The sequence below is a fragment of the Melitaea cinxia genome, chromosome Z, assembly GCF_905220565.1.
Source record: "Melitaea cinxia chromosome Z, ilMelCinx1.1, whole genome shotgun sequence".
NCBI lineage: Eukaryota > Metazoa > Arthropoda > Insecta > Lepidoptera > Nymphalidae > Melitaea > Melitaea cinxia.
In genome coordinates this window covers 14,495,185-14,520,240 of record NC_059424.1, presented here as the reverse complement: position 1 = coordinate 14,520,240, position 25,056 = coordinate 14,495,185, and the positions used below count along the sequence as shown (strand labels likewise).

Genomic DNA, 25,056 nt, shown 5'->3' with positions numbered 1-25,056 from the left:
TGTTCAAATATTTTTTAACGTTTGTTTTTTTTTGTCAGGATAAATTTTTCGGTGTTCTTGTAGGTAACGCAATAAAAATTGTTATTATTCCTCCTCAACTGTGATTAATCCATGAAAGTCTTGCATTGACTTAACCGCTCTTTCAGCTTCATCGTTTACTACCCTCAGTGCGGAAATTGTGTTCCAAGTTTCTTGAAACGAAGTATTATTTGACCACAAAGTAGGACATTCATATAGAAAACTGTCTTCAATTTTAAGGTGATTGAACAAGAACTTGCTTTTTATTGAAATGAAGTAACAGATTTTTATTTCTGAAACAAAATAAGAAAAGAGTGTTAAAAAATATACTTTTACAGAAAACGAAGGTAGAAACTTCTATAACTATTAATGCCAATGTTCTTGGTTGTAACTTACCATACATTGAACCGCAAAGTTCTTCTTTCGATAGGATGTATCGTTTTCCATGAGTTATTTCCTCTTTGATTAAATTATCAACCATTTTAACTTTAGTTTCTTGGTCCACATCATTGTCAAACAGTGATAATATAAGAAACTTCATCAGTTAAATACCACAAGTCCCGAGTAATTTCTGCAAGTCTGCACTGTCTTCTGCTTATGAGATCCTTTTATCAGTTTTTTTTTTTCGTAAGACTATTGATTTAAAAAAGCACAAATATTGTTTGTATATCTAAGTTTTCATTAGATTCAGAAGATGAGTTGTCTTGTAACGGTACATATGATGATGTCGAAGGAGTCGGCTCAGACAAATATTTAGAACGCGTCGTTATTCTTTTTCAATAGTTCTGTGGCGCGCTCTTTCCTCTTTATCAGTCATTTTTTTATCCACTCCTTTTAAGTGACCAGGTCGGCCTGGCTCTTGACGCAGCTTTGACGCAGTAAAAGATTCTATCCTCATTTATTTTTATTAATTGAAGAGCATCGGCGTGTGCAATATCAAACATATTATTTAATTATTGACAAAGTTTTCACGGCGCTCCTTAAAATACATCTTGAAGATATGCGTAAAAAAACGTCTTTGATTTTTTTGGGACCTCTTATATTCTAATATATAAAATTCTCGTGTCGCGGTGTATGTAGTTAAACTCCTCTGAAACGGCTTGACCGATTCCCATGAAATTTTGTGTACATTTTGGGTAGGTCTGAGAATCGGACAACATCTATTTTTCATCCCCCTAAATGTTAAGGGTAGTCCACCCCATTTTTTTTTAATTTTTAGATAAATTATTAATTTTTTATTTTATTATGATTTGGCGTTGAAAAATACATACAACCTTAAATTTTCACTCTTCTACCACCAACCCCTATTTTTAAATAGCGTGTAGCGGCAAGACAACGTTTGCCGAGTCAGCTAGTATATATATTCGGTCGAATTGAGTAACCTCCTCCTTTTTTGAAGTCGGTTAAAACAGATGTAATTCCATATTGGAATCCTTTTTTTGGTATTTGGTATCGTTTACCTGAGAACCGACCTTGGGACGTATTGTTAGAGAACGTATATGCTATGTTATTTTAAAGTAATAAAAAAAATGTTTAACTATTTCAGTTCCTAATGATTTGGGGCAGTCTAAGGAAACAGAAGAGTTATGTGAGAATCAAGTGAGCGAGAATGCAGAGTTAAGTTCTTCAATGATCCCGCTGGTCCTCGTGGAACCGCGCCGCAGACGAACAGCCCTCCCTTATACGTTTCACTATATACATGGCAAGAATATCAAGCTTTGTAGCTCAGGTACGGCTTAATATAATATTTTTAGACTAAATATTAGATCAATTATGTTATAATTTCGTATCAAAATGAAAAGCTGAACTAGAAGTAGGCCATTGTGATTGTGTATTACTACTACTACTATAAATATTACATATTTTATAGTTACAATTTGAAATGCGTTAGTAGCTGTGGATATTGAAAAAAATTGCAAAAAGTTTTGATATTAGCAAATTCTGTTTAAATGCACCTCTACTGAACGCCTTTAAAAATCACATCCTATCAGTATAAGCCCAGATTTGACAACACAACAGTTAGACGAGAGCTCTGTGATCTATTATTTAAATCAATTAAGCACAACGTTTTATTTTTAACCATCTTCAAAAAGAAGAAGTTTCTTGATACGACTGTTTTTTTTTTTAGTTTGTTACACCACAACTTTTTACTGGGTGTACCAATTATGTTGATTATTTTTCGTGTGGTCACATTTAAAATTGAATGAGATCTGACAAGTACTTTTTGAGTAATCCCTAATAATGTTTTTGTTTGCGAGGAAACACAATTATTATAGTAACAAATTTGAAATGTATAGTGAGATGTGCTGTGGTTATTAAAAAGTTACAAAAAGATTAGATATTCACATTTTATGTTGAAATACATCTCAACTGAACACCTTTAGGAAATCACATCCTATCAGTGTAAGGCCAGATTTGAAACTACAAAACTTGAACAAGTCTTAACTGTTTATTATCTATCAATTAAGTCAATAAGTATTTAACATTTTATTGCTATTATTATAATTTTCGTTTGTTATAGACACAGTGGCAATGCGGACGTCAGGATATCAAGATGCAGTGGCGATAGTGAGCCAACCTCTGAGAAGAGGTCATAGATTTCGGGTAAGTACCAAAATATATAATTTGTACTGAGTTTTAAATTGTGAATAATAGATGTTACACAATAATGTTTATTTTCAATATTATTTTGTAATATTATTACTATTAAGAGGAAACAGTATTCTACTTGGGTACTTTTATATAGACATTGATTATTCACATTTTATATATTTTTGATGTCAGCTCATTTGCGAATAGATTTGTTATAAATCTTTTTCCTTCCCCGTGGTGACATTTTTATAATATGTTTACTATTTTTTTTTTTTTGCGAATTAATTACATATATTTGTTATAAATATTAGCATATCGCATTTCATAAAATAGTTTGTAGTAAAAACTGTCAAATAATTTATTATGTAATATAATTTTTTAGATTTATAGCAAGCAATATGTTAATTTAATTTATTATTTAATGGGTTAATTTTATCGTAAGCAATGTTGAGCGTGTTATTTAGTAATGCCTGAGATCTTTTTTATTATTTGGAATTCAAATAATATCGTTGCAAAGTGAATGTATTAATGCTCCTACTAATCATTCGATTGAGATACGGCACAGCAGAAAATATCTTGCTATCTTAGATATCACTGCTACATACCACTGCTTTCAAGTGTTGTGTTCCTGTGGTGAGTAAGGTGACCAGAGCTCCTGAAGGGATTTGGGGGTAGGGTCGGCAACGGGCTTGCAATACTACTAGTAGTACTAACTAGTATTGTAGGCGTCACTGCTGCGGCATCCGCTTACTGTCAAGCGGACCGTACACATGTTTTTCACCTTTTTAGCATAAAAAAAGTTATAAAAACAATTTATATAATAAATACGTATTCTAAGTAGTATCATCACACGTCTGCATTTTCTTTAGAGAGAGCCTCTACCTAAAACTCTCTCAAAGCCAAATATTAAACGTATTTGTTTTAATGTCTGATAAAACAGTGAAGAGAAATTGTAAAGTAGTGTACAAATATTGGAAAATGAATGTGATACAATTAAGCATAACATACACAAATTTCGTATTGATATTTATTTATTTATCCGCCAACCTGCAGTGTGGCGGCGTGGTGGATTGAGCTCCAACCCTTCTCTTATATGGAGAAAGGAGCCTATGCCCAGGAGTGGGATATTACAGGCTGAGTCGTGTTGTATTTATTTATTTCGCTGCGAACGTATGATTCTATTGCTCAAATTCTGTGCAGAAAAAATCTTCCATCAAATTTTTATTGACATTTTAATTGCCTGCGATAATATTATTTAAATTTTCTGCCATTCGTTTACTTAAAAACCAAATTAAAATTATTCCACCGTTTATATTTTAAGTCTCAACTGTTTCAAAGTATATACTGTGGAAAAACAGTAAAAATAAACTTTGAAACAGGGTAAAAATATTTATTTAAAAGGTTAATACAACAATTAATTTGTTCTCAATTTAATAAAGTAGTTTATTTATTGAATAACATGATAATAACCATAGCGAATGTTATTTATTTATTGCATTGCATAATGAGCAAAACTTGTATATTTTTATAAAATAAAAGAAGATGTATGACTGCCAAACAAAACATCATATACTAGAAGCTGATATTAACAATCTCTTTAGGTTTAGGTAAATCGATGTTATATTCAAATAATTGAGCTTGTCATCAAAAAATCGACTTCTATTTACATTGATCATTACAAAGTCGCTTCCCGCTGTCTGTATGCTTATTAGATCTTTAAAACTACGCAACGGATTACGCGAACGGTTTTCTTTAGTAAATAGAGTGATTCCAGAGGAAGGTTTATATGTATATTACATGGATTATATAGTAGAGGAACACTGATAGTTTTTCCAACCTTGTGAAGCCGGGGCGGGTCTCTAGTAAGTAATAAAATGAGATCATCATTACCGTAGGTTCTCTAGGTAGGACAATTCAAAAACTACTCGTCAGATGACTCTCAATTTTAAATGGGATCACTCGACAAGCACCAGCTTTATAATAATAAAAAATAGAATCATCAAAATTGGTACACCTAGTAAAAAGTTGAGGTCACTCACATAAAAAGCACACAGTTGAACTTAGAACCCTTTTGAAGTCGATTAAAAGTGTGGATACGCGTTGCATTGCGAATGACTCCAATCAATGTGACTAGGCGTCGCATTGCGAATGTTGTATCCAATTAATGTGGCTGCGCGTCGCATTGCGAATGTTATATCCAATTAATGTGGCTAGACGTCGCATTGCGAATGTTATATCCAATTAATGTGGCTGTGCGTCGCATTGCGAATGTTATATCCAACTAATGTGGCAAAGGGTCGAATTGCGAATCTATCCAATTAATGTGGCTATGCGTCGCATTGCGAATGTCTCCAATTAATGTGGCTAGGCGTCGCATTGCGAATGTTGTATCCAAGTAATGTAGCTATTGTCCGGCCGCTATATTAAATTCTCGTGTCGTGGTGTTTGTAGTTAACTCCTCCAAAACGGCTTGACCGATTTTCATGAAATTTTGTGCGCATATTGGGTAGGTCGGAGAATCGAACAACATATATTTTTCATCCCTCTTAATGTTAAGGGTAGTCCACCCCTAAATTGTTTTTAGATAATTTTTTTTTTATTTTTTATGATACAACATTAAAAAATACATACAACCCTAAATTTTCAACCCTCTACGATCAACCCCTATATTTTATTTGTTAATTATAAACTTTAATTTTTTTGGCAAGATTTTTATTTTTATTTTGTCATGACATAGAATTAAAAAATATATATATTACTCTTAATTTTCCACCTCTCTACGATCAACCCCCATTATTCCATCGCAATTTTTATTTTTTATTATTTTTAATAATTTCCTTTAATTATGTTTTTTTTTTCTAAATTCAATTTGATCTCCTGCCTTCGCCGGTCGATAACTATCAATCGATCAGTTATCAGCAAACATCACAGAGTAGGGGGATGACAATGAAGCCGGTCTCCAGTCTTACTCACTATACCGTTTTCGGCCATTTTTTTTTATTTGGTTTTATTTGTGTATCGATCGTAACGGTGACTATTATACGTATTATTTTAATTTTTCTGTGCACTAAATAAAGCATACTTTCACTGTCTACAACGCTTTTTGAATATAAGTTAATCCCTGCACACTTATAGTAGATAGTTTATTGGCAAAACAACGTTTGCCGAAATAGCTAGTAACATTAATAATATTTAGTACCGTTATTCACTGCATTCATTATGCATATTTATTCAATTTAATTTATATGTTGTTATTTTTTATAGGAATTATATTATATTTCAATATATTTAATAAATATTCACAATGTAAATTTATAATGAATCAATTAATTTAATTGAATCGTTATTTCTGAATGTAACGAAGGGGAAAAAGATTAAAATGCTTTATTGATTGGAAAATTTATATTATAAAATACATAGTTTTAAGCCTTAAACAATGAAGACGGTGTCAAACAATTTAATATTCCAATTCGCTTGAGGCGCCGCTGTCATCTTCACTAACGTGTATAATCAAAATTATTGTCAACCATGAGTATCTATCTATACAGATATCACAGGCAAAGTCATCAAATATAATCTTTTTAGTTTTTTCAAGCACCTTCATCCAGTCACTCATCTCTTGCGAGTTTTTCGCATGCTTTTAAAAGCATCTTCATCTTTTTTAACCGACTTCGAAAAAGGAGGAGGTTACTCAATTCGACCGTATAATATGATTCTCGTGTCGCAGTGTTTGTAGTTAAACTCCTCCGAAACGGCTTGACCGATTCTCATGAAATTTTGTATATTGGGGAAAATCGAGCAACATCTATTTTTCATCCCCCTAAATGTTAAGGGTAATCCACCCCTAAATTTATTTTTTAAATTTTTTAATAAAATATATTTTTTTTATTTTATTATGATATTATGTATGTTCAGGGATAACTACGTCGTTTATGAACCGATTTTGATAATTCTTTTCTTGTTGGAAAGAAGATATCCCAGGTGTGGTACCATGATAAGGAAACCAGGATCTGATGATGGGATCTCAGAGATATCGAGGGAAACCCTTGAAAATCCGCGTAACTTTTTACTGGGTGTACCGATTTTGATGATTTTTAATTTAATCGAAAGCCGATGTTTATCATGTGGTCACATTTAAATTTCATCGAGATCTGATTACAACTTTTGAAGTAATCTTTGATGCGTATTTACTTGACTATTTTTTCGTCTACCTACGTTGTATTTTCTTGTACTTTTCGATGTAATTGTAGTTGTTTTTTTTTTCGTTTCCCAGCAAACAATTATTATGCCATACGGTGGAGAACTATTATGACGGGCTACATAACCTTTAATTTGAGCCCATATTAGCTCAATGGCATTGTACTCGCAGTGACACGGGGGAATTCGAAGAACACGATAACAGTACTCCAGAGCCAACTCATCTATTTCACATTGAACATTTGTCGGCTTATGGTCATTAACTAATTTCATCAGCTCTGCTTTTAACTGACATATTTACGTTATGCCACTTTTTTCAGCCAAGCCACCGATTCCTCTTTTCTGTTAGCTTGGGTAGGTGCTTTATTTACTTGTACCGAATGATAAGGGGCGTTATCCATTAATATAACTGAGGGCTCTGGCAGGCCAGGTAGCAACACATCCTGGAACCACTCCTTAATGATGTAGTAGTCAGTAGTGGCTTTTGACTCAAATGCCAATAAACCGTTTTCTACGAAACCATACTTCGCACAACCAGCGTGGCATATTATAAGTCGTGCTTCTCTACGCATTGGCACTTTCGACGTTGACGCTTGAGCGTCAGCTGTCCAAAAACGATAAAGTATACGATTAATTATTACAATTATCGATTTTTGTCGCTTCTCTTAAAAAGGTAATTCTTTTTAAAATTATGTCATTTCTTTCTACAAGCCCGTTGACCCGTTGAGCGACGCCGCGTTGGCGCAGCGGTTACAGCCATGGATTGTACCTGTTGCGCTGGCGGTTGCGGGTTCGATCCCCGCACATGACAAACATTTGTATTGGCCGTACAGGTGTTTGCCGTGGTCTGGGTGTTTGTGCAGTCCTTGTGGGTCTCCCCACCGTGCCTCGGAGAGCACTTTAAGCCGTCGGTCCCGGTTGTTATCATGTACACCTGATAGCAATCGTTACTTTATAGTAGGGAATATATCCGCCAACCCGCATTGGAGCAGCGTGGTGGATTAAGCTCTGATCCTTCTCCTACACGGGGAAAGAGGCTTATGCCCAGTAGTGGGTTATTACAGGCTGAAGCGTTTCTACAAGAAATTTCCTGTTGTCCTTTTTTTTTATATTGCAATCCAATATCTTTAATAATCAATAGCAGTTTTGCCTCCCCTAAATAAATCAGCTGGTTTCTTCAAAGATGTTAGAAGTATCGACTTATTAAGGTACTCATTCCTGGAATGATAACCATATATATGTATGATTCGGCGTCAAACCTATCAATGTCTGTTATGGGTTTAGTTCTGCGTTTCTTTTTTGGTGTTCGTAAAATACTTTCTTCGATGCCAGATGAGCCGAACTTTTCTTTATTAATATTTGTTATCGTCCGTTTGCTCACTCCAAGTGCCTGAGAGATGCGTTCTTGGATTTGTCTTTCACGCTCAAAGTAATATTGTAGCTTGATAATTAGTACACGATTTTCATTTTTCAATTTTTGACCGCATTTTGGCATTGTTATTATGCACCAAAAGTCTTTCAAAATAACAACAATAACATTCACGAGAAAATATACAACGAGAAACACTGGAGAACGTAGCCTATGTGTGCGAGATGACAAGAGACGACTGTTTGTAAATATCACAAAATGGCGGTCCCCTCAAAGCTATTTTGGGCTATCATTTTCTACCAGAAATATAAAGTAGTAAATAATGTTATCTTCAATGTTTTTTTTATTCATCTGGCTGATATTATGACACTAATTTTCTTAAGTTTTGTTTGGGCGTACCTTTATTATATTATTAACTTTTTTAAATACTAAGTACATATTATAAAATTACTAGCAGACCCCGCAAACGTTGTTTTGCCATAATTATATGTTATTAAACCCCCTTAAACCCCCCCCCCACTCTATAACTTAGGGATATGAAAAATAGGTGTTGTTGAAATTGAAACAGCGCCGTTAGACGTGGGTGGACTTTTAAAAGCTATTGTTTTTATATTTGTTATTTAAGTAATTGTAATAATTTTACCCCAAAATTAATACATTTATTGTAAGTTGGCATAATTATTCGAATTTTAATGTTATCACTCGTCAATAAGGTAAATAAAAGATATTTAAAATTTTGCCGTAAATTGTACGTAAGTTTAAAGTTCACGCATATCGCCCAGTCGATCACGATCTGTCGAAATGCATTCTTTAAGCGGCCGGACTATAAGTGTCGCATTGCGAATGTTATATTCAATTATTGTGGCTACGCGTCGCATTGCGAATGTCACCATTTAATGTGGCTAGGCGTCGCATTGCGAATGTTGTATCCAATTAATGTGGCTAGGCGTCGCATTGCGAATGTCTCCAATTAATGTGGCTAGGCGTCGCATTGCGAATGTTTATACAATTAATGTGGCTAGGCGTCGCATTGCGAATGTTTATACAATTAATGTGGCTAGGCGTCGCATTGCGAATGTTTATCCAAATAATGTGGCTATGCGTCGCATTGCGAATGTTGTATCCTGACAACGTGGCTAGGCGTTGCATTGCGAATGTCGTATTATATTTATATATGTATGTCATTTGCAATAAGTATATATATATATACATATATATATATATATATATATATATATATATACATATATATATATATATATATACTTATTGCAAATATATATATATATTGTTATATTCATAGCTTACTGTGTGGCTACGGTTCTAAAGAATATGGCCACCCCCACTCTTCCCGTGGGTGTCGTAAGAGGCGACTGAGGGATAACACGGTTCCGCTACCACCTTGGAACTTAAAAAGCCGACCGGTGGCGGGATAACCATTCGACTATTGGCTTTGAAATACACAGACTGAAGACGGGCAGCAGCGTCTTCGGTGCGACAAAGCCAGTACTGCGGTTACCAACCCGCCTGCCCAGCGTGGTGACTATGGGCAACGTTATTTTTGGCGTAAACTTGTGGAGGTCTATATCCAGCAGTGGACTGTATAGGCTGTAATGATAATATTCATAGCTTTGTGTTGTATTTCGATTATATCAGTTTCGTAATTAACACATAAATAGACAGACAAGTTGGTTTGTGATAATCCGTAGTTCGTGGGTGTGCTAAACAGGGGTGGTACAAATCCTTGAAAAATAACATTAAAATATAGTAAAATGAACATCACTATTTTTAAACCTTTCATAACCGTTTATAAGATTGTCACAAATTTATTTGTCAGCTTGCGAAGCTTTGCGATGCATTTTTCCATTGCAAAAATTCTATTAAAATGTGGTTTTGTGGACATTATGTGAATAAAAACAATAATGATGTATAGAAAATTATTATTTTGAATAAATAAAATTTTGTATTTATGACTTGTAGTTAAAGGTTTGCTAAGTCTTAGCGGTTAGTAGCGGTGCGGCGAAGTAAGTATTACCTTTTTTAATATTTTAAACATAACTTTGAGGGCGATTTGTTAAACTTGGTGCGCAAATGCTGGTGGCGCAGCGAAGTAATCATGTGGAGATACTGAAGATGCAGTGCGGAGCTCTGTGAAAAAAAAAACATATTTAATAGTATAAATGTCAGATGCGAATAGGCTTGCTTCAGTTTAATTAACGAAAACAAATGGTAACCTGTTTTAAATTACGAACAAGAAAGCGGTAGGTTTAAAATCATGAACTTTGAATAATTGGTAATTAATAAAAAAAAATTGTTTCAACAGTTTCGAGTAGACAAAATAGACGACAGCTGGGATGGCAGTTTGTCGATTGGCGGGGTCCCGTGCCTGCCCAGCGACGGCGTGCCCGAGTGCGCCATGCGCTTCGAGCCGCCCGCCTGGATACTGTCCAGCGACCTGCAGTTCAACGGCTCTAATGTAAGATATTTAATAAATAAAAAAATCAAAAACCGGTTCCTTATCGCTAAGCACAAATCTGAATCTGATTCGCAATATTTTAGTATTTTTAAGCTGAGCTTCAAATGAGATCCCCTCCCCTTAATTTGGGCTCTCACTATTTAAATCCCAAGTTTTAATATTAATATTAATTGAGAATTTTGTTTATCTTCTATAGAAATAAAAATAAATGTTGCTAAGCGCGTAACTCGAGAATGGCTCGACCAATTCGGCTAATTTATTTTTTGTATGTTTCTTAAATCCCACAGAAGGTTTTAATACTAAAAAAAAAAAAAAAAAAAAATCCTATATAAATAAAAATCTATTAACTTTTGACAGAATGAACTGTTCGGGCAGCTAATGATCAAATATTTATTACAGTAAGCGAGTGTATGTTACTTTACTGGTTATGTAGTTTTATTTCATCTCTTCATAATCAATTAAACTTATAAACACTGACGCTCTAAAATATCACAGTTATCACTAAAACAACGTGAAACAAGTCCTAACTCCTAACTAATTAGACGATATCACTAGCCAATTAAATAATATTTTTATATTATTTTATTTGTGTATTATCTACATAGAAAAAGTAGTGATTACGCAAGTTATATGCTTTAATATGATAAGTTGCACTTAAGGAAAAATCTGATTTGTATTATATGTATTTTTGTTATATTCAGGTAATCACTCAGGCAGCGACGGAACTAGAAGAGGTGGCGGAGCAGTCGGTGCTTACTTTACACTTTAGATTCAACAGTGAGCTGGTAGTGGACGTCGACGGCCACGTCGTGGGCCTCATCGGAGCGGTGCCGCGGACCTACAGCCACGTCTACCCCTTAATAGATCTCTACGGAAAAGTTTCTCAAGTAAGCTCACAAGATTATTAGTAAAGCTAAAAATAACGTTAAAACTCATTTAGACTTTTTTACAAACGTTTGAATGATGGTGCAGTTCAATAATCTATTTAGTTACAGTCAATCGGAGTAACTTTGACAGATCATTAATATATATTTTTAGCTAACTTTGACAATATAATATATGAAACACAAGAGTTCATTTAATATGTGCTCTCAGGTTGGTTTTTATACTCTCAAGTTATTTAACGTCTATAAAAATCATAATATGTATCAAAAACTGGCAATTTTGTTGTGTGTCAAAGTTATAACCCCTTTATGGGTAACTTTGACACAGATGAGATTTTAAGATAGACATCACATTCTTCTTTAGGGTTAATGGCTTTCAATAGTGCCAAATGAATACAGATGATTTCGCCAATGTCACGTAGAAAATATTAAAGGTTGTATTATGTTTTTACATATCTTGATAGTAGCAAAATTTTCCTGTTATTTAAAAAGTTTACTACTGAACAAAATACAAAAATTGCGCGCCGAAATTTTAGCAAAGTTTTGACATTAACTTCGTTTGAAATCTTCTTTTTTTTTCAGAGCGTTGATTGACGAAGTTTGCTATGTTATTTTATAAATTTAATTGTACGCACTAATTGTGGACCTCGTAAAAAAATAAAAAATAATTTTGTGATTTGACTGTCAAAGTTACCTTGTCAATAAGTTACTCTGTATTAAAAAAAAGTTTAATAGTACATGTTAATTTAAATAGTGCATTTTTTATGTAAAAATATATTTTAGGTCTCAGTGCTGCTCCATCCATACACCGTGGTCACTGGAACTTCCCTTGACCTACCAGTGATAGCCGAAAATCGTCGAGAGGAGGAATCTTTGACCGAACTCAGTAGAGAAGAAACGCAGGATGACGATCTACTAGTGACCGAGCGTGTTGATGTGAGAAGACGGCGAAAAACAAATAAAGCATGCAGTCAAGACAATCTTATTAAAAACGATGACCCTATAGCTGTTCAACCTGGACCAAGTTCACATGTTCCTGATAATGAAATTATAAATAAGCAAATAAAAAATCAAACTTCGAGTCGGACCATGCATCATAGTCTCATCTTGACTCATCCCGCGGACAATAAGGACGTATCGTTTAGAAGAGTCCAGAGGAGTCATTCGACGCACGACTTCTGTCGAATGTCGGATTCAATGGTGGTCAGAGGTACATTACGATTGACATTGGATTCGGGGCGTCGGGAAGACGAGAATGATATACACGACCGCTTTTGTGACACGAATATCAGACACAATGATCGCTACCCCGAGGCGAATGACGTCGATAATTTGGACAACGAAATAATGGATGCTCTCACTCTAGATGCGGGAAACTTACCGGATTTGACTGAGGAGCAATCGTCTTCCATTGATGAGTCGACACGTCGTGATGATCTGTGCTCGGAGCCGTTGTCCGTTGAAAATTTAAATTATCTCAACAGGATATTGTGTTTAGACCAAGAAGGCGTCGAAGGTCAAAGCCTGGAGGCTGAGTGGGAAGCGTACGGGGAAGGCTGTGAACATCTTCATCTTGTTTTGAAGTACTGGAATTTTTTAGTCCTGCCTTATCCGGAGTTGAGGCATGCCGTTTCTTGGGGTCAGGTTAGATGCTACTGTAGTACCTGTCAACCCGAGGCGCAACCTCCTTTGGCTGGTAATTATTTACATTTATGATTATTACATTTATGTCTATATCATAGACGAATTTATTCAACATTTAACCTCGTTTTTTTTTTTGGAAACGTACAAATTTTATCGTGAAGTTTTCTTTTTACTGATTAGTTCAAGATAAGTTTCGAATTTGAATTATCTATATCTATCTTGCATTTATTATAGTGTAAATTCACGTTTTAAAATAAAAAAGGAGAAGTATCTCAATTGGAACGTATTATTTTTTATTTATTTTTCTGATTTATCGTTTTCTTTTCTTTTTTTTTTGTTTTTTGTTTGAGGACAAACAATTATAATATATAGGAAGCATAATGTGTTATATCAGTGGTTCTTAACTGGTGCAGAGCGAGTGTGTCTCTCTAGGCTATAACTAAGTACTACAACTGCTACTTATTATTAATAATTGGGTACTCTATATTTTTCGCCAAGACAATGGGTGATCCATCGCAAAAGAAATATTTCGACTAAGGGACCATCACTAAAAGAACCACTATGTTATATCAATATTCCCAGGATGGGTGCGTATCGAAAGGATCGACGGTGTGGGGGCAGCGGCACGTGGTTTCTGGCACATCACTAGGTCGACACTAGGCGCGGCTCAGGCGGCTAGTGCCGAAACGGGACTCGCGAAACGTCCCCGCTCGCTAGCCTCCTCGCCCTCTAACCTCACCACTCTTGGCGATATGTAAGTAATGTTGCTCTTTGATTGATTTTGCTCAAATTTTCTTTTTTTTTAAGCTAAGAATATGGCAAATGAGCACTCAGTTCGCAGGTAGTAAGCGGATACTGTAGCCTATAGACGCCTGCAACTATGGGAGCGTTGTCGTTGTCAAACCTAACCTCTTATTCTCCCCGAGAGCTCTGGCTACTTTACCACGAGAACAACACTAATCAAGACTAGTATTATTTGGCTGTGATATTCTGTAAAGTTGAGGTACTTTGTCAGCCGGGTAAATTTCGAGCAAGATATTTCTTGGATTAAATGGGAATGGGATTCCGGATCAATAAGTGTAAGCCTGAGACGAACTGTTCTAAATTATCGACATATTTCGGTTTATGAGTGGATGTCAGGAGAAACCAAAAAATGAATAAAAACAAATTTAAATAGTGGCTTTCGAAATAAAATTAATTTAAAATAATGAAATTTCGTACTAGTTTCTTATTTTTAATTTATTATTTAAAACTTGTATAAATATAAATAGCGTATTAAAAGTATATTTCTATTTATTTCAGCTGGCTAGATGAAGAAGGAAAGCCGCATCACACCATCCTGGCGATTGAAATAGATATTGAGTGAGTATATATAAATAGTTAAATAAATACAATTTTTACGCATATTGTTCACATTCATTCCAACTTAAATATATTATGTAAATAGAACACGAGTTCATTTAAACTAAAGGTGCGACTACTTTAAATATTTCATCTATTGGAGTGTGTTTACTAACAAAATTATTATTGAATAGCACAAGATTAATAAAAACTGGCTTTCTTAAACTTTTAAATTATTGTTTCAGAGGCAATGAGGCAGAGAAAGATCGCCTTTTAGCATTTCTTATACACATGAAGTCGCATGCTGTTTTTGTCGACGATCCCCTCAGTTTAGACGAATAAGTCTTTATTAGAATTTATAATATCACGAAACTATTTATTACTACGACTATTTCACTTTATAAAATATTTAAACTTGATATATTTTCGTTAAGCAATATTTGTGTTCAATTTTTTTATTTTTTTTTTTGTTATTTAAGATAATTGTAACTGTTTACTGCATGCCACAAGTGACATTAATACTCGTTTATTGGGAGCTTTATTTGTAAGTTTTAATTGTTCGTTCGTCTCCGGTTTTTATAATAATTTAATAGAATTATATTAATAATAATAATAAATTCTTATACTCGTTTATTGGTAGCTTGAATTGTAAATTTTGTTTGTTAATTCGCCTCCGGTTTTTATAATAATTTAATAAAATTATATTAATAATAATAATAAATTCTTTATTTAATCAAATACTGTACAATTTTATAAGTTTAAATTATATATATTTAATAATTAAATTATATCCCAATAACGACCCGTTTCCTGAGGCACCGGGCGGTAATATATCGGGTGTATTTGGAACGCTTGAAAAAACGAAGAGGTGTGATAGTATTGGCATGACCTGACATGATACAAGTGAAAAAAACGCGAAAAGAATTTTTTTTCTTGCCTTGTTTTATAAACTTTTTTTGGTTCAATCCGGTTTGGCAAAATAATGAAACAGAAATTTGAAGATAATGCTTTAAAATAATCGTGTTTTGAAAAAATCCGCAATGTATTGAAAACTACAAGTTCATGCGCGCCATCAGCTGACAGGAGTTCGCCAGCGCGAGGTCAACGTACTCCCGCTCAGCTGCGCTCGCGCGCTTGCGTGTCTGGTGCGAAATATCGCTTTAGTCGTTCATCGTTTTAGTTTTTACGAATAAATTCAATAACAGCCTTCCTATTTTTTGTAATTATTTTTATTTGTTATGAGTGTACATGTTACGCCCAAAAACCCGAAAACGCTCATCGAGCGAAAAAGAAAGCCCCAATGCGTTGTGGACACTATAAAACGCATGAAATACATAACACACGAAACCAGTGTGACCGTTTTCAAAAACCGCTAAACTACTAGATGTAACTTACTTGTCTACTGAAATCTACTAACGTTTTGGAAAAACCTACTGAAATTGTACTGACGTAGTTTGTGAGTTAATGAAACAAGTTAATATTATGGTTTTATTAATAAATTATTAGATACACACGTATGTAGGTACTAAATTAATTAGTCATCATTGTCATGTTTCGATTTTTTAATTAATTTAACCATATTATTTTCTGGTTGGAAATTCGTACAATTACCGCCGTTATCAATTAAACCTTGTTTTACTTGTAAAAGCGATGATACATGAGTGTTTAGAAACCTATTGCAATGCTCTGTTTTCACCAAATTTACTTGTGAAAATATACGTTCACAAGTGGCGTTTGATACTGCGTATTATGGAAATTTGATTCAAATGTTAATTGCTATGACATCATCAAAGATGAGCTGCATTAGTACGTTTGCATCTGAATCCTTTTGCTATTTCAGAGTTATTAAATGCCTCTTTTGAAGACTTCGGTTAGGTGGTCCATGACTCTGAACGATAAGTTGTACTCGGCTCAAATCATGAGCTCGGCTTTGTGTGTTTCATCAGAGGTAGAGTCTTTCTTAAAATATGTATCGACCTGTAAGTAAAAATAAATAAAATAGAGGTAGGTATTAAAATAATATTATTTAAACACGACACACGTTGGTAAACGCCGGCACACAAAAAAAATTACAGTTTTGTATAGCCTGATGTGCTGTTGACTGTACGTAATTAGAATATTACGTTATACACATACCTTCGATAATTACATACCTTCTCTCTTCTCTCGTTATATACATACCATCGATCGGCCATTGTAATGGTTCATATTGTTTTCATGTTAAGTACTTGCACCATGCTCTTTAATTGACGTCAAACTGCTTAAAATATTAATACCGCAAGCTTTGCAATAAGCATGATTGTTGCTGTTTTTATCTTTACACAACCACGACGAAAATAACGGATTCTGTTCCCGCTGAAGAAGCTGAAGCTGTGAAGCATAAATTTGCTCAAATTTATGCTTCATGATGTTTACTTGGCAATAACTTTCAAGACAATAAAAGAATAATAACATGATGGGGTATATCCCATTTGATACTGTGAGCATTTTGGTCGGACGTAGGAGAGCTGGAGTTCCCCGTTAATAAACACACTATGCCGTTCGACGTGATTCGCAGTGGTGCCGAATCACTGACAGCTGTCAGAGGTAATTTTACATTTTCGATGTTGCTATGTTATGAGAAAAATATTTGCTAAAGTTTAAAATATTGCCAGTATATTCCACTAAAATCCACTACTTTTTCAAAAAATACTGAAAATCTACAGCACTACCAATTTTACAACAAAAATCTACTATGCAGTAGTCAATCACACTGCACGAAACACAACACACAATTTATAAAAACGACCACAACGCGTTGTGGACTTTCTGTATGGTGGTTTATATTGTGCTACACCCATAATCTCTTCCTTTTAATCTACATTGGTAATGTTTAATAAAAAATAAAGCGGGCAATCGTGTTAGTTAATAATTCGGGTATTACTTTACGGACTGATTTACCATATCCTTAAGTAACGGTAGATTTATTTTAAAGTCTAGCTTTTTTACTAACCAAATTCAAAAAAAGAGGAGGTTTCTCAATTCGACCGTATATATTTTTTTTTAATAAAAGACCATTCGAAAAAGAAAAATGTAATAGTTGTAGTTGTACTAGCTTTTATTAAATTTGTTTTGGCTAAGTTGTTTGTTTTATAAAACTACCCACCAAATGATCTCAAATCAACTGAAATATTGTTTCTTCTTCTGTGTCAGTTTTTTTGATTGTATATATATTGACGGTTCAATATCGACATTTTTACTTTTGCCGTAATAAAGTAGATAAGCTTAACTTAACAGTAAGAATTATATACGGGACGTTCTCGGCTTAGACGTTAAATATTACCAGATACTGGACAAAATTGCCTTTAAACTTAACTGATATTAATTTATGCTTAAATAGAAATACCGCTAATCGTTACTTACGGTAAAAAAGATGTAAGTAAGTCTTCGATTACTGACACAATAGTAATTATTTCTTATCGAATCTTAGGTTGTATGAAATTTTTTTGTAAATACCTGTTGTATTTCAAGTAGAAGTTAGTATATGCTTGAGAATAAAAAACATTTTCGCAGTAATTTTACTCTATCGTCTATCTGTATTATTGTTAAACACTTTATGATAGTTTTACAACGAATGAAATGATTGTTTGATTACTTTTTAGTATCGGCATTATATACTCTGAGCTAACACTATGTATCATGAAATTGTTATTAAATTTGTAGTTTAGCTCACAGCGAGTTTAATTGAAAATAAACAAAAATCGTTCTAACTCTTAATTTTTATTGGATGTTAGAATGTGTAAGGATTCATTACAATATTAGTATTATAAATATTTATTGACCAGTATCTCAATCGATAAATCTGAATCGTAAAAATTAAGACTTATACAAGTATTTGTGATTCATGTTAATTGATAGCAATGATCGATGTTATATGTCCCGTTGTGGAAGTTTTAATGTATTAATGCTGGTTGTAGTCCCTTTGCTTTACTCGAGCTTTATACCCTTATATATATTATAATTTATTGAATTAAATATAATTTGTGTATATTTAAAATGTACATATACGAGTATATGACATTTTACCACCGAACTTACATTTCCTATTGATAAATCTTAGTCATTTTATCAGTGACCTTGAATATGATGATACTATATGAAGTATAATGAACTCTAAAAATATTGTATTTTAAAAGTAGACGTAGCAAAATTATTGCATGCTGTGTATTTCCACGATCTCGTACAAAAATGTCCTCTCTACTGGATATTTTAATGATTTTCCTAATATTAGTGAGTATTATTTATTTAAAATTACTACTACGTATAAATGTATCTAATGTAATACTTTAATTAGAATGTTTCCTAAGAATAATTGTTACAATTATAAACATAATAGATGTGTATTGAACATTAGAAACTGATTTTGTCTGAAGGCGTTGTTCAATACGGCACGCAATAAATTTTTTTCTATAAGTAAAGAAGTGCTGTTTCTTATCCTATTATTTATTAAAAAAATAAATAAATAAATAAACTATAATATCACGTCATCGATGGCAGAGTTGTCTCGTCCCTTTAACAAATTTTTAATTGTTTGTACACATATAGGGACGTATTTTATTAGTCACTCTGTGATTGTTCGGTGTTTTCATCGAAGTTTTATATGTAGGTGGTGCCTCACTGTTGATAGAACGTAGATATTTTTAAACAAATTGTCATCTTCCTGAAGATATAAACTATTCCAAATATATCTAAGTCAACACCGAATTTTAAGCTGGTTAAGTATTATTGTCGGAATACTGTGAGTTTCAATAGGTTTCGAATTGTACTGAACGTATTTCAAAGTTAACGTACTATGCTCTTAGTTACAATTCTGTACTTCATTCACTCATGAAAAGTTTTAAATATAGGTAGCAAAAGAAAAAAAAATCTAATACATCAATTAAGGTTTAATAAAATATTGTAAAATGTATGAATTTAAGTGAAAAGAGAGTGAAAATTTTATGAACTATTCCATATAGGGGACAACGAATTTTTTTGCATATTTTTCCAATACTTGCAGTTCCATTACATACGCATATTTCTTGAAGCAAACATATTATTAGCTTGTTCACTTTTACAGTATCATAATTTACTTTTTACTTGGTAACTATCTTAATGTACGGTGTTAAGAGGTAAAATTGAATCCGATAGCGTGCAGCTTCTAGTGTACCGTAGTGTAACTTCTGTCTTGTATTACTAGATTTCATGTATAATGTACTGTTGTAAACGTTTCTGAATTGCTAGAATATCGGATTACGTTGACGGCTAGTTTCTGTATTCTTATGTAAAGTCTGCATGTACATGTATAACATTATAGAAAGATATTCATAGCTAACTTGCGACGTTAAAAGAAATAGATTTAATATTATTAAATATTCAATACATCATCACTTCAGATTCAATCTTACATCGATTTAAAAATAGGTATTATCATGAATATTCTTCTCTAGAATCTTTTTAGAAAATAATTGTATTAAACCAATATTTTATGTATTTTCTCACCCAATAAACCTAAAAAATCGTAAATGAAATCTATGAAAGGTAAAATAGTATAAATTTCCTCATTGAATGAATTGAAAATGAATTGTTCTTTTTTTTTATTTTAATGTAATTGTGTTGATTTCTATTATGTGTAGGTGATATCATTAAAAATGTATCTCACGACTATTTCGTTTCCTTTATATTATTTTTGTGTGGAAATTATATATACGAATAAAAACAAAATTTCATGTACATACTGTTTTATTATACTTTTGCGTAGTACCTCAAATTTATAACAAGGTTTAATTGTATGTGGAGTTTAGTTTACAGAGTAAAATTATGATCATATTTTGCCAACAATAAAAAGTATACTAAAATCTTCTATATTTTATTTCATACCAATAAGTTTTCGGTCGTCGACCCAACTGCCCAGCGTGGTGACTATGGGCAAAACACACGAGTTTAACATAACTTTTAGAAACCTATGTCCAGCAGTGGACTGTGATAGGTTGAAGTGATCAAGTTTTTTTACCTTAGCACGTTCTAGAGGAGAAAAAAAGAGATTTCGATAAAAATCGCTTTATAATTGGCGTTCCAATGTTTACAACAATAAGATTGTATCCAAAACTATTACCTAACTAAGTACTTATTTCTAAAATTAAATTATTATACTGTCCTTTCCAAAACAGCGTTAGGCTTCTGTATTTGTGTTTTTACGCTCGCGATGGTTTTCAGGTTTAGAAGGTACTGATACATAGACAATAATTGTCTCTTAAAACTACAATTATTTACTAGGCCTATTTCGTATGGGAGCATTCATTTATTACGTAAGCTATTTTTCGTTCAGTTTAGACTCCTCCCTTTTAGGTGAGATTTAGTGAGATTTGCCTGGCCCCTTTCCCCTTAAGTGACATTAACGCTAAAAATATTGACTTGACGACTTGACTCTTTTTTTTTAATTCTTTTGAACTAAATTATTTTAATAACCATGAGATTTATTTTAGCGGGCAAAATTAACATTCAAAATATATTTTTTAATTTTAATGATTTTATTGGAACCCTTCTGAGCTTACGTAGTTAATGGATGTCCCGTATGATAACTAATATTTTAATAATATTCTAAAGACATTAAACATTTATTATATTAATATAATAAGTAGCTACAACATACACACACACACACACACATATCATCAACATAGTAGTGCGAATTACTAAACCTTGCAGTGAAGTATAAGTATACCTAAGTTTTGACAAATTTTTAACAATTATCATAGTAAATTGAAAATGAAACATTTGATTAGAGAACCTTTGAAAATAATACTCATAAATAAATAAAGTACAACACAAACTTATACTACAGAATCTCTATGTTAAAAATAACAATTTTTTCTACATTTTTAAGTAACCAACTGTGATGTGAACAAAGATCTCTAATGTATAAGACTTACCTAGTTAAGAAAACATATATAACATCAATGTACCCTACGGTGAGAATAAAATAGGACAGAATGACCTTTGTACTTCCGACGTACAAATCCTACATCTATAAATAAGATTACTTATCGAACAACAATCTTAGTGGTCAGTCTAAAAGCTCACCGATTTGATAATATATGACAAGGTTTGAAGACATAATGCATTTAAACATGTTTGTGCGACATCACAAATAACGTGTAAATATTAGTCAGTATATTCACTGAAAACTCATACAATTTTACAGACATATTTAGTGAATCATTACAAAATGCAATGTCTACACAACGTTGATCATGACATCATTGTAATTTTAAATAGCATATTGAGCTAAAAGTGCTGAAAGTACAACAGGGCCGTCGAATTTATATAGTAAACATTTAGGTGAGTAAAATTGCTAATTATAAATTTGGTGCAATAGAAATTTACGACGGTAATCGACTGTGATAGAGTCCGTAATTCTTCGACGAGATGCCAAGAGAGCGTTTTTTATGATCGGGATAATAATTTACCACACTTTGCATTTTTTAACAGGGTTCATAGGAGAGCCAACGGGACATTTAAAATCTGCTGCGAATTCTTCCATATTGGACATGGGGCCGATGACGCGGAAGCGGCCAGGCGCGTGAAAACCGGTTGTGATGCGAAGTTTGATCGCTTCATTACGGTAAACCGAGCACCACGTGTTCGCTGCACTCAACCAAAATAGCTGAAAAAAAAACCTCGTTAAACAATGTGATAAAATTATAACGATTTTCAGTTCAATCAATTGTCAGTTTATTCGCACCTGTCTGGGGCTGTATTTTTCCAGTCCAGGAAGTCGAGCTTCTTCTCCATGACGCTCAATCCAAGCTTGATAAGCGTAATAAGCTTCTTTGATGCCACCGTTATCTGCTATATTCTCTCCTTGAGTATTAACTCCATTCAACTACACGACGAAAAATAATGTTTTAAGCGGTCCATATAATATTGATTAAAAAAATGTATAATAAAATAATTTATACCTTCATGCTAACTTCCTTGACAGTATAATTTGAATACTGGTCGATGATACATTTAGCTTTTTCTAAGTATTTGTGTTTTGTTGTCTCTTGCCACCAGTCTACTAAGTTACCGTTCTTATCAAATTGGCGACCCTGTAGAAAAAAATAGGTTGTATATATTATTTGAAGAAGCCATTGCTTTATTATATATCAATAGCAATGGCCTATATTATGTGATAAAAAAGTTAACTATTTCCTATGAAAACTAAATAATAACCTGATCATCGAATCCGTGAGTAATTTCGTGACCAATCACAAAACCTATTGCACCGTAATTCATATAAGCAGGCCTTTTCGCAGAGAAGAAAGCTCCTTGGAGGATACCAGCGGGGAACTCTGCAGAAATAAATTATAAGTATCCATAATAAAAACACTATTAGCTATCATTATAATATTTGAAAACATTTTGATATTTTTTTCGCCAGTTGTTTAGTTTGAGAAAATATACAAAAAAAAAAAAACAGATTTAGAATGTTGTCAGAAACACTTGCAAGGCTTAAATAATGTATGAAAGATTGGTGAAATATCGTTTGGGGTTCAGAATACATATAAACACAATCATGTCAAACATATTGTATTTTATATGGCTCATACATTTTTTTTTAGCTCTGATCGAACTTTCGGTCGCCAGCGCAATAGACTGTAACTACGACGGCATATGAATAAATATAAAATTGGTCTATACTACTGTGGATCGATGTTATAATTATGTTTTCATTTACCAAACTTTTAATAAATATGTACCACTAAAAATGTGTTAGTTGTTTTAGTGTGGAATATTGCCAATCAAATCATTTTTATTTTTAACCAACTTCCAAAACAGGAGGAAGTTCTCAATTCGATCGTTTGTATTTTTTATGTTACCCTTGAACTTTTGATTGGGAGGACCGATTTTAATGATTTTTTTAAAATCGAAAACTTGTTCTTGTTATATGGACCCATTTAAATTTAATTGAGATCTAACAAGTACTTTTCGAGTTATATCTAATAATGCGTATTTACTTAACTATTTTTTCATCGACCTACGTTGTATTTATTTATACTGCAACTTTTTACTGGGTATACCGATTTTGATGATTCTTATTTTAATCGAAAGCTGATGCTTGTCTTGTTGTCCCGTTAATTTGACTGAGGTCTGATGACTGCATTTACTTGCGTATTTACTTGCCTTTTTTTTTTCGTCTATATAACGGTTTATTACTAGTCGATGTAATTGAAGTTGGGTTTTTTTGTTTGTGAGTAAACACAATTATGTTAACATACATACGATCTGTATCTAAGGAAAACAACTTAATAACTGTTTAGGTAACAGCCAGCTGATATACTTATTCTGTTTACTTTTTTCCTAGAAGCACTTATCATTCACTCGTGAGTGACATCAAAATGTACTGATTTATTTATTAGTAAAATGTTTAGTGATTTTAGTGAGTAGGTATGTAGTAGATAGCACATTTAAGAGTAATTCTATATAATCAATAGTTGTGAGTTTCGACAATTTATTTTGTACTATTTTTTTACTTCATAAATCGTTATAAACTGTTACGAATGCAGTGAAAGATACAATGCTTAATTTTCTGGCTTTGGAGCGTTAGGGAAACACAATGAGAGTAAATTTTTACGATGCGCGCGCACACCGTCACGAAAAACCGACAATCTGAAGTTAGCTAATTAACGAAGAAGTTAGCAACGTGAAGCTAATTATCCAATGAAGTATAACTTCTTACGTGCTTACACACAGACTTTTTTTATAGAATAAGGAACTTACGTATACTGTTTTCAATAGAGGAGTAGAAGGCATTGACGATAGCGGGACGGCCGTGTGTAACCCAGTCGGTTTTATTGACTGGCTCTCTCAGTTTGCTAAATAGATACTCTGTGCCGAAGAGCGTCAAATTTAGAACGGATTCCATCAACTTGTCAGACGACATCTCCAACTAAGTAGAAAAATGTAATTAAATATTATACAAAAAAAAAAAAAAAAAAAACTAATTTAAGTGAAAGCAAAATTAAAATAGGTATATTTTCAAATATATTAAATATTTTGTTTAATATTTTTAGGGTTTGATTTATTGTCCTTTTTTAATTATAAATATTATGTGGCGAGTCACAGTGTATCTATAGTGCTGTTATTGAAATCCATACCCCGGCATAGAATTCAGTCAGTTTGTCGTTGTCCAACATTTCGCTAGGATATGCGATGTGGGCAGCCATAGCGTCGGCTTTCTCCAATGCTTCTTGACGAGTCATCTCATCCATCCAGTCTACTTCAGTCAGTGTCTTGCGGAATTGTTGTCTGGATGAGGTAATTTATTTAATGAAATGAAATTTAGCCATTCCTGTAACGCTTTATCTTGTACAAAAAAAAAAATGACTTACCTAATGTCGTTAACCATTTCCAATGCATTCGCTTTAGAGTTCTCGTTGAAATATTTTCTGATGTAAAGAGCTCCTACAGCGATGGACATACTAAAATGACAAATAAAAAATTAAATTAAATATTTTTATTTAGATCGTTTA

The 25,056-nt window shown here is 33.1% G+C and overlaps 2 protein-coding genes across 2 annotated transcripts in view; one reads left to right on the top strand and one right to left on the bottom strand.

The window, feature by feature from the left end:
• The window catches only part of LOC123668840, a 66,493-nt gene extending 51,255 nt beyond the window's left edge, over nucleotides 1–15,238 (top strand). Inside the window, exons 29-36 of the mRNA XM_045602531.1 lie at nucleotides 1,565–1,747; nucleotides 2,540–2,622; nucleotides 10,500–10,652; nucleotides 11,354–11,539; nucleotides 12,320–13,232; nucleotides 13,763–13,934; nucleotides 14,483–14,542; nucleotides 14,767–15,238. Coding sequence (XP_045458487.1) covers nucleotides 1,565–1,747; nucleotides 2,540–2,622; nucleotides 10,500–10,652; nucleotides 11,354–11,539; nucleotides 12,320–13,232; nucleotides 13,763–13,934; nucleotides 14,483–14,542; nucleotides 14,767–14,863 — 1,847 coding nt within the window. The 3' untranslated portion in view covers nucleotides 14,864–15,238. The remainder of the gene's footprint in view (nucleotides 1–1,564; nucleotides 1,748–2,539; nucleotides 2,623–10,499; nucleotides 10,653–11,353; nucleotides 11,540–12,319; nucleotides 13,233–13,762; nucleotides 13,935–14,482; nucleotides 14,543–14,766) is intronic.
• Nucleotides 15,239–21,752: 6,514 nt separating this feature from the next.
• Nucleotides 21,753–25,056, bottom strand: part of LOC123668731 (neprilysin-2) — a 41,293-nt gene continuing 37,989 nt past the window's right edge. The window contains exons 11-17 of the mRNA XM_045602427.1: nucleotides 24,916–25,005; nucleotides 24,682–24,832; nucleotides 24,305–24,473; nucleotides 22,757–22,875; nucleotides 22,501–22,632; nucleotides 22,284–22,424; nucleotides 21,753–22,205 (exon numbers count right to left, since the gene is read on the bottom strand). Of these exons, the coding sequence (XP_045458383.1) occupies nucleotides 22,005–22,205; nucleotides 22,284–22,424; nucleotides 22,501–22,632; nucleotides 22,757–22,875; nucleotides 24,305–24,473; nucleotides 24,682–24,832; nucleotides 24,916–25,005 (1,003 nt within the window). The 3' untranslated portion in view covers nucleotides 21,753–22,004. The remainder of the gene's footprint in view (nucleotides 22,206–22,283; nucleotides 22,425–22,500; nucleotides 22,633–22,756; nucleotides 22,876–24,304; nucleotides 24,474–24,681; nucleotides 24,833–24,915; nucleotides 25,006–25,056) is intronic.